This window comes from Lontra canadensis, unplaced genomic scaffold, assembly GCF_010015895.1.
Source record: "Lontra canadensis isolate GAN:19392208 unplaced genomic scaffold, GSC_riverotter_1.0 scaffold67, whole genome shotgun sequence".
NCBI lineage: Eukaryota > Metazoa > Chordata > Mammalia > Carnivora > Mustelidae > Lontra > Lontra canadensis.
This window is the reverse complement of record NW_022631061.1, coordinates 2,773,799-2,783,955: the sequence shown is the minus strand read 5'-3', so window position 1 is coordinate 2,783,955 and position 10,157 is coordinate 2,773,799. Positions and strand designations below refer to the sequence as shown.

The 10,157-nt window shown below is 36.6% G+C and overlaps 1 protein-coding gene across 6 annotated transcripts in view; it reads right to left on the bottom strand.

Moving 5' to 3' along the window:
* Positions 1-782: 782 nt before the first annotated feature.
* USPL1 (ubiquitin specific peptidase like 1) overlaps positions 783-10,157 on the bottom strand; it is a 34,107-nt gene continuing 24,732 nt past the window's right edge. For all 6 annotated transcript variants that reach the window (XM_032879993.1, XM_032879995.1, XM_032879996.1 and 3 more), the window contains 2 exons: positions 5,194-5,351; positions 783-3,239 (listed from right to left, as the gene is read on the bottom strand). In XM_032879993.1, coding sequence (XP_032735884.1) covers positions 1,348-3,239; positions 5,194-5,351 — 2,050 coding nt within the window. In that variant the 3' untranslated portion in view covers positions 783-1,347. The remainder of the gene's footprint in view (positions 3,240-5,193; positions 5,352-10,157) is intronic.

Sequence of the window (10,157 nt, the reverse complement as noted above, 5' to 3'; positions counted from 1 at the left end):
GGTGAAACAATGATAATTCATACAACGTAATATAACATAGCTATCCAAAAGCTGTCAAAACTGTAAGATGAAAAAATGCTCATTAAACATTAAAAAAGATCGTACAAATAGGTACAACAGAATTTTTTTTTTAAAGTCTACATGTATTAAAAAAATGAAAAGGTCTGTAGTAGTTATTACCACTAAAATGTTAAGATGGATGATCCAAAATCTTCCTATTTTCCTGTATTTGCCCAGTTTCTCCTGACAAGAAACATGCAGTGCTTGGGATCAGAAAACTGGGGGTTAACAGGGGTGTGTGTGTTGGGAGTAAATTGGACAAATCAATCATGAAGTGCTGAGTCCCTGGCAAAGTATGCTATCCCAAGACTACCACCCTTCAAACCTTAGCAACCATTCCTACTAACTCAAATCGCTATAGCAGCGGTGCTATTTAAGCATCCAAACTTTTAATGAAAACTGACAGGTGGAACACATGCTTCAAAGCACTGTGGTAACCACACTCCTCAATCCCAGCTGTACAATTTACTAAGCTCTGTGCTCTTTATCTGTTAAATGTGATAAAAAGGGTCTCACTCATAGAAATGTTGGGGTTTGAATTAGTGTTTCATACAAAACAGAACCCAGCATATAGCAAGCCTAGTAAGCACCTGGTTATTATTTTCTCCCAAAACAGAACCTCTAGATGGTGTCCCACTTTGCTTACAGATATACATGTGCTGGGAGAAAGAGGGTATTTATGATAATGTGAACTCTTTGCATATCAACACAAACATGGATTATTTTCCTGTTAGAGATCACTTATTAATCATGTAACATTACTTGGAGTTCTAGTAACAAGGTTTCCTACCATCTTTTCTAAACAGAGAAGTTGTATTCTCTACAGGGGGCGGTTTACATTCCACAGCATTCAACTGGTGTAGCAAACAGGCTTAGGGTCCAAAATGATCACACAACCATTACCAAACAGTCACCCATTCTATATCCCACATACAATGACTTAAGTTTGTACAAACGATTGTTTTTCTTGAACCAGTGTAACCTAAATTAAAAATGTAGAAATTTAATGTACCCAGCTATAAAAAATGCCAGAAACTAGACACTAGTTTTCATGTTTAACATTCTGAAATCCTCCTTCTCCTACAATACAAAATAAAGCGAACAAGGAAAACCAATTCTTGATCATTTTAATTTGCATAACAGATTACATGCTTTATGAGTAGAAGCAAAGGTAAAACCTTCAGCAGCTTACATTTTATTCATGACAAGGCCAGTGTGTAAACACTATACTAACTTATTAAGTTTTTCCAAGAGCAGTAATAAATACTAAAAAGAGAGAACATGCACTCAACAACTCTCAAAGAGATATTCATCAAAATGAGGTAAGTCTAATGTGTCATTTGCTAAGGAATTTAATGTTGAAGTGGAAAAAAACTCATCAAAAATATCAGTCTTCATGGAACTTTCCAAATTCAAAGTCCTAATGCAGACATTATTTGTCAGCGAATCTGGCTGAACTTCACACTGATTTTTCTTGGTGGGGCTACAGTAATTATGGTCCTGTCTCAGATGTGTGTTTTGGGGAATATCATTTAATTCAGTAGACACTGGTGCTGGGATGTGGTCATCTCCCATTTCTAAATACCTAAAGTCAGCCTCCCCATTTACCGAGTGCTCTGTTGAGACAACAGTTGTAGGAGACAATAATTCTGCTAAAATTTCTTCATGACTTTGACTACTGTATGGAGTTGTGCACCCAGATTTATTATCAGCAGTATCAATTTGATACTGTAGTTCTTTTAGCAAGTCTTCTATTGATTCACAATCATTTGGAGACCCACAGTGGGACACATGTTCTAAATTTTCACTTGGAGGTGTTCCTTTTTGAGGGGAAGACATAAGAGCAGCTAATTTCTTCTTTTTGGCTTTCAGTTTTTTAAGAAGTTTTAGACGAAGTTTATGAATCTGAGACTCAACTGAGTCTCCATGGTTTGCAGAAGAAACACCATTTTCTTTCACACAAGAATCATGCCTACGGTGAGCTCCGTAGGAGGTATTGTCACATTTCTTCAAAGCATCTGTATCAGCGATAACATCAGCACACACACGAGAAGTCGTGCTACCAGACAATGGATGGCCTGGGAGAGGGTTACTAACTGTAGGTGGCTTATTTGCACACCTATTGGCTTTCTTGGATGCCCGGTTAGCCTTTTGGTTTATGCCTTTCGTTTTAAAGCCACCGAAATTACTTGCCCCCTTAACTGAAGGCTGCAAATCAGTTACAGTGTTTCTATTATGAGCTGAAACACAAGGTGGCATAAAAGAAGCACCCCTACTTAATAGGCCTTTAACCCAACTTCCTACAAATGGTTTCTTCTGAGTTTCTTTCAGTGATGGATTCTGTCCTGATTTCGCTGTTATGGTTTGAGAAGATGCCACAGTTTCATTTTTTTTCCAATCAGATACCTGAGCTGTAACAGCTTGTTCTGGTTTTAACTTCTCAGTTTTGGGTGACAGAAAGTGTTTTAATGGAGTATCCTTCTTTAGGGCAACTGTACCCTCAACTTCTACCAGCTTTACTCCACTTATAGAGTCAGTAGCATGAACAGTATTCACAGATTTAATTATTACAGTGTCTTCTGTATTCGGCTGTGCCAACGGCATGTTTGCATCTACAACTGGAGATGGCAAGCTTAAGTCCACGAATCGGTCCTGAGTAAGCTTTTCAACACATGGAGCTGATACTAAAGAAGCCATTAATAACTCTTGTGATTGCAAAGTTTCTGTTTTGCCAACTCCTGCATTTTCAGCCACAAGTTCATTTTCTAAGAGGAAACATTCAGAGTTAACCTGTATTTCTTCAAGTGTCAAAGATAAAATACTATTGTCAACCAAACTTTCTGGACCTGAAAGTAAATGATGCCCATGAGCTAGAGCTACAGCTTCACCCTGTGAGAGTGTGCTAGGTCCAACTGCCACACCGGTGGGGAGTGTCCTTGAGAATGGCTCAGCAGAGGCAGCATCGCCCACAGAACACCGAGTTGGAGAGGCTGGCTTCTCATCATCAAAAGGAGGCTCATCATTAGTCTTTTTAAATGGAGGGCAGGCAGACGCCTTATCTGTCAATGGGGATGTTTTTCTTTCCCAAATAACAATATGTACCTCTGAAGCAACAACTTCAAATTTCTCACGCCTTTCAGAACGTAGGCCTTTTAGGTCATCGCACTCCAGCCAACTTCCTGGGGATAAGGAAAGTTCAGTAAATGAGGTTAGACTTTCAAAACCCACCAGCCGAGGTTCGCTTTCTTCTGGCCATTTTATCTGCTATATCCCTGAATATCCACCAAAGGAGAACACGCGAGAACAAGGCCTTATGCTTATATCACCATTTTTCTCTGCCAAGGTTAAAGTCCTTATGTGGCTAATAAAAGTTATAGACTAACATCCAGAAATTTGAAAAACTGAGATAGTTTTTACTTTTTCCTAAAATACCCACAAAAATGAGGACAGAAGTCTATTTAACTTTTGTTACTTAGAATACAGTATATCACCCAATTTATCCAACATTAGAAAATGGATTAAATTTTTCCATATATATGCATTTTCAAGATAAATGAAGCCTGTTACCCTCAAGTATCCACATTTGTTTCAATTCTTATTTTAATTCAATTATACTTTTTTTTTTTTTTTGGTTAAAAGAAAACTTAGAGGTTTTTAGGTGTTTATTTCTGGGCTTCTGTTTTCTCATTTGTCAATTGAATATGAAGTGATGGATTATAAAGGAAGAGGTTAACCTCCTACACACAAAAACCCCCTAAGAAAACCATTCACTAAATTTATATGGATACACCTTTACAAACCACACAAACCTACTATTTCCTCTTCTAAACCCATTAAAACTTTGAGTCTTTTGTTTGCTTACTTCAGTGGTTCACCACCACACATGCACATTAGAATTATTTGAGTCACAGCTGGGCCTAATCCCCAGACACTGATTCAATGACAGGGGAGAGCCAAGACATTTTTTATAAAGTAACCATGATTTTTATATGTTGTCAGGGAGGGGAACCACATAACCATCTAACCTACCTGAAGAGGATTTCAGATTCCCTGGAATGCAGTAAAAAATTAAGTTACTTTTTTAGTTTTTGCTTATGTTATTGAGAACCACTTCTCCCCAAATCCTGAAGTAGGGTAAAACTTTAAGGAAATAGTATTTATAATGGGAGATTCAGTTTGCAAGGGGCTTTTATAACACATTACTTTGTCATCCACCCCAACTATCCCCAAGATGAAAATATCAAGTATGAAAAGTGTCCAAAAAACAGGAAAAAGAAAAAGAAAAATATCAAAGAGACCTCTTATCAACAGCCTGATATAACTCTTTATGGAAGTGAGTGATCTTGTTTAAGACAAAGTGAACATTGTAAGAAAAACAAACTCAATATTAAATCATATTAGATAAGTGGAAGGAAAAACTTAGCAAAAATTATGAGCTGTACTATTTAGCCTTCTACTGAAACTTTTATAAATAAAGGCTTTATCTTGGATAAGTAAATTACGGATTTCAGATATTCTATTTCATAGTCCTAGAAACAGATGTTTTCTTTTTTTCAGTATTTTTTTCTTTTTAAGGAAGCTCCATGCCCAATGTGGGACTTGAACTCATGACCCTGAGATCAACAGTCACGTGCTCTAATGAGTGAGCCAGCCAGGCACCCAGTAGATGTTTACTTTTATTTATATTACTAACAACTGCAAACTGAGCAAATTTGTTTTTGTTCTTTCTCAATTAAAAACTTTCAGTATGATGCACTTTCTTTTTAAAAGAATCACATGGTCACTTACCTAAAAAAATCAAAATCGCCACCATTCATTTTTCTATACTGAACATGTATTACTCACGGAGTAAAAGCAAACATACTAAGTGGGGAAAAGCAAATTGTAAACCAACAGCATTGTATGATCACTTTTTCTGTCTAGAAAAGAAATATGCATATGTACACCCATACATATACAAAGGAAAGACAGGAGTGATCCTAAACCAGAGTGACAGAGGAGAGGAGGGGGAGAAAGAATTAAAGACAAGGGCAGTAAGTCAGAGGAAAGAGTCAACGTTTGCCTTAAAAAAAAATTATCTAGGGTTTGGCCCCCATGCCTATTATCACAAAAGAAAAAAGTTTAAATACTTACCATCCACATCTAAAATCCATGTTATAAAATGATTATTTGCTTGGTACTGAATTACAGAAGTTATTTGATAAAGACAGCCTTCAAAATGAAATGAATAGTGCTGCAAGTCATTATGTGGCAAGCCTTCCACAAAGTGCAACATGAATACGGGAGACACTCTGTGGGAGAGAAAGGCAAGTGAAGTCAAGCAAATGTAATGCCCTGTGCCTGGTTATAAAAAAGATGGTCTGAAGCAAGTAAGTCACATATAACACTTTCAAGGTTAACTGCACTAATTTTTCTTGAGAACCTCCAGATGTATGCCTTAATTAGAAATGGAGAATGCACTCTATGAAGTATGTAACAGTAAACTCTTCTCAAAATGGTATCAGTGACAGTTGGAGCCATCATGCAATAAGGCTCTAACACAAGACCATTAAACAAAAATTGCTCTGTAAGCCACAATGCTGTTTTGACTTAAAGATCTCTTGATAACAACTACTCTGTAAAATCACAGGGAAAAATCCAGACCTTTTAGAATTTTCTTGGGCATCTAGTGCCTAAATGAATTACTTCTGTTATATAAGTAATATTGGAAACAAAGTAACAAAACTAAGACATTGAAATAAACATTTAAAAAATCTCAATATGCTAATCATTTGTCCTATTTCACTGTTACCTCCAGAAGCAGAGGGGTCCATCAAAGTAAAACTTTTACCTAGAAAGTTTAATTTGTACCTAAAATAAAGAAAATACAACATAGTGGCTAATTTACTATAAACTTTAAGACATTCATAATTTCAAAAATACACTTTATCATTATAGTAACATACCAAACCAGAACACAGAATCTAATGATGGGCCTCAAATAACCAAATTTAACAAAGGTCTCAGGATTTCAGAAAAATGTCAAGTATCTCTTTTCCCAATATTTAAATAGCTGTCAAACTTATTTAGCTTATCAAAATTTATTCAGCTGAGATGAACCTGAGTCAATGTCCAAAATGCAGACCACTCCGATTGATAAGGAATAATTAGTAAGTTATCTCTTGCCAATCATGTTAGAGGAATAATCAACTTTTCAAAATTTAAGTACCTATAAATAAAGTCCTGCAAAATTGTCTATAATGCTAACCAAAACCCCCCCTTTTTTTTTAATCGTATCTATTTAACTGATCTAAGATACCACTGATTATAGCATATACCACTAGGGAAAAAACTGCCAACTAAACTCTACTATGCCATCAATTCTTAGATGTACTCCCATTTCAAGTGTTAACATGTGAAGAGTGTGTTTCTGAATAATCTACAATGAAACTAGAGATCTGTTCTCACAGCTGGATATGCAGGGCTTAGGCAACTGCATGACTCTGTAAGTACTAATATTTAATTCTCCTGGTCTCATGTGATAGATACCCTTTCAAGATATCTTCATTTTATTTGAGGAAGAGTGAGAGCTAGAGAGAGAGCACACACAGAAAGAGAGGGAGAAAGAGAAGCAGGCTTCCTGCTGAGCAGTGAGCCGGACACGGGGCTCGATCCAAAGAGTTTGGGATCATGACCTGAGCCAAAGGCAGATGCCCAACAGACTGAGCCACCCAGGTGCCCCTAAGATATCTTCTGAGTCTAGTTACTAAAACATTCTCTTTTTTATCACTAGACTATGCAAATTCATGAACTTCCTGCCTTCTTTGTGTGAGTTAAACACAGAAAGGGTTAAATATGCAGCATTTCTTTCTTAATGGCGTATTTAAAACCTGGTGCAACTTATAAATGATGGTATTTTGGATTCAACAAAATAAAGCATATGCCCCTCATCCTTTTCTAGTTAATTTTCTTCTCTGGGTCCCCTAGACTCTAGTGTTCCCTAAAAGTCACAGGTCTCTCCTACCAAAAATTCCAGCTTAGCTCATACCAAAGCCCTTTAGTTGAGGGTAGAGCTTTACTCCTAGTTTGGTAATAGATTTTGTTTCAGGTTTCTTCCTACCTACAATGCCTGGCATGTCAAAGATGATGCTCAGAGATGAGAGGATCAAATTAGGTAATGACTCAACCATAAAAAAACTGGGTAGGATGAGTTAATAGAACTGGAGTGAGAGTCATAAGAGATTTCAAGCCAAGCTCCATTTGCATTTACCTCCCCAACTTTTAGGTTAAACTCCTCCTATTATACGGATCTACCCTTAGGAAAAGAGAGAAAACAGAACTAGAGAAAGCAGCAGGGGAACTGTGCCAACTGCCCTGCTACCCACAGACAGCAGGGAAACACCAAATCCCTGTCCCACAAAAAAGAGCCAAAGTCCTGTGCAAATGGCCTGGAAGATGTGTGTTTTATTTTTATCTCAACTAATGTAAAGTAGTAAGTCATATTTTAGAAAATGCAAATTTAACAATGTGCATATATGTATTTCTGAACTGTAATAATGTAGGCTTTAGGCAAAAAAATCTGCAAATATAATTTTTAAACCTCATTACATTTTAGATCTAATTACATCACTGAACGATTTCCTATTTCAGATTCTATGACAAAAGATGAAATATATGAGTAAAATCAGATGTAATTAAAATAATTAGAACTGTTCATATTAATTATAAACAAAATACTTCAGAAAAAATTCAACTGCTCAACAAAGGTTTACAACTGTATTCTTTGGAGGTAAGTTCAAGGATCTCATAAAATAAGAAATCATTTTCTGCCACACAATGAAGATTTAATTAACAAATACAATTTTAACTATTTTATGTATCAATATTCCATCCAAACTTTTGTAGGAGATGGTTTAGTTCACCTGCTTGGAAGAAAGTCTCAAAATCATTAATACTTAATGATGACACTTTAAGAGGCCTGTAAGCACAGATCAGAAACATCTAATTTTTCCTCCTATCCTCTCCTAACCTTTACAGTTGTTTAAAAAAAAATTACTATTAAAAATGATTTTTTTTAAAGAATTTTATATAAATAAACTTTTCAAATGACAATCCAGGATAGTGTGTGACCGGACTCCTAGAGGTGATCATGGCAGTAATGAGGTTCATCTTAAGAGTCTGTGAAGTAAATCAGATTCTAAGTTGGTGCCTCATGTTACCATGCTGTGAGTATAATTCCTAAATAATTTAAAGTAGCAGACCTGAATTTGATAGATCTCATTCATTTATCAATGGACTTTTTCTAATGGAAACATATTAGAGATGAGGACTGCCTGAGACAAGGTGTTCAGGGAACTTACAAATACTATTAGTTTTTAGAATGCTGTAAAGTTGAATTATGCATGATATCATGATGGACCTAATTACTTTTAAGTTAACCTTAAAGACTATATTAAATTTGTTTCCAAATTCCATTAGACATCAACAAATCAAGACTATGAATTTCAAAGTAAAAAACTACAGAGAACTTCAAAAAGACCTTGTCATTTAAAATGTAAGGGAAATTTAACATACTAGTTTAACTTCTTTTCAATATAGTAAATATTCAAACTATCAATTCTGTTTACAAACTGACCCATTAGAACTCTAAACACATTTCACAGTGAAACACTTATATCTAATGGATACACTGCCAGATCAGAGCATGAGTCTTTCATATAAGTAAAACAACACATTTGTGTAATTAAAACTTGTACGTTGCAATGCAACCAAATAACACATCAAACAAAATAGCAGTATAAGTTTATCCTGAATGCTGGCGCTTGAGAAAAAGCAGGTATAACTGTTAGATTAAATTATGTAAGCCGGGAAGCCGCAAGCAACCCAACTGTCCAGTACAGGATGGCAAATACTCACACCTTACCACCCTTCTACCTCATTCTCATCAAGGACAGGGCTTAAACAAACAAAAAAGGCTCCCGCAACACTCCAATCTAAAAGTCTGAAATCTGAGACAGCCAAAAAAGACTATGGACTTCCGCTTAAAGGTATTTCCTCTTCTTTTCCACTTGAATGCCCCCAAATGATAGTGAATGACCAAAAAAAAGGGTAATAAACCAAAAGGACCAACAAGGGAAAGAAGACATAAGCATACAAGAAAACAAATATTTTGAAGGCAAAAAGGAAATGGTAAAGTGGTAACTTAGCAGACTAGAGAAAGTGATGACATGAGAGCTATGGAGTGGGTATACTGATGAGAAGAACTTACCCACCCCACAGAACCTCCAGAAGACGCAATACTGATAGGTGATCGATGTTGAAGAATGTGGGGGTAAGGCCCTGAGCTAAAAACTGGGATAGGAACAGAAAGAGTGTATAAAGAGCACCCCCATGCACCAGATGCAGAAAGGAACCAGTATAAACTGGAACACTAGAGCAGAAGGATAGAAGGTGGCAGAAGAAAGGTTTCTAGAAAAAAAGGGTGGTGGGGGGGAAGAAGAGGATTAAAAAATTGTGAAACATTTAAGTGCTTGAAAAATTTATTGACGGGTGTCTGAAGAACTTGGAAAAAATAGACAAAGGGGCGCCTGGGTGGCTCAGTAGGTCAAGCAACTGCCATTGGCTCAGGTCATGATCCCAGGGTCCTGGGATAGAGCCCCATGTTAGGCTCCTTACTCAGCAGGGAGCCTGCTTCTCCCTCTCCCTCTCCCTACTACTCTGCCTGCTTGTGCTCTCTCTCTGTCAAATAAATAAATAAAAAATTGAAAAAAATACACAAACGGGGTGCCTGGGTGGCTCAGTGAGTTAAGGCCTCTGCCTTCAGCTCAGGTCATGATCTCGGGGTCCTGGGATGGAGCCCCTCGTCAGGCTCTCTGCTCGGTGGGGACCCTGCTTCCCCTTCTCTCTCTGCCTGTCTCTACCTACTTGTGATCTCTATCAAATAAATAAAATCTTAAAAAAAAAATAAAAAATACATAAAGCAAATGAAAACACAAGGAAATTAATAATTCCATGAAAATGAAGTTATAGAAGAAATGAAACATAACCATGTATACTGCTTAGCTAGAGAGGGAATATATGTATGTTCATAAAAATAAACAGTGAGTACTGATTTAACA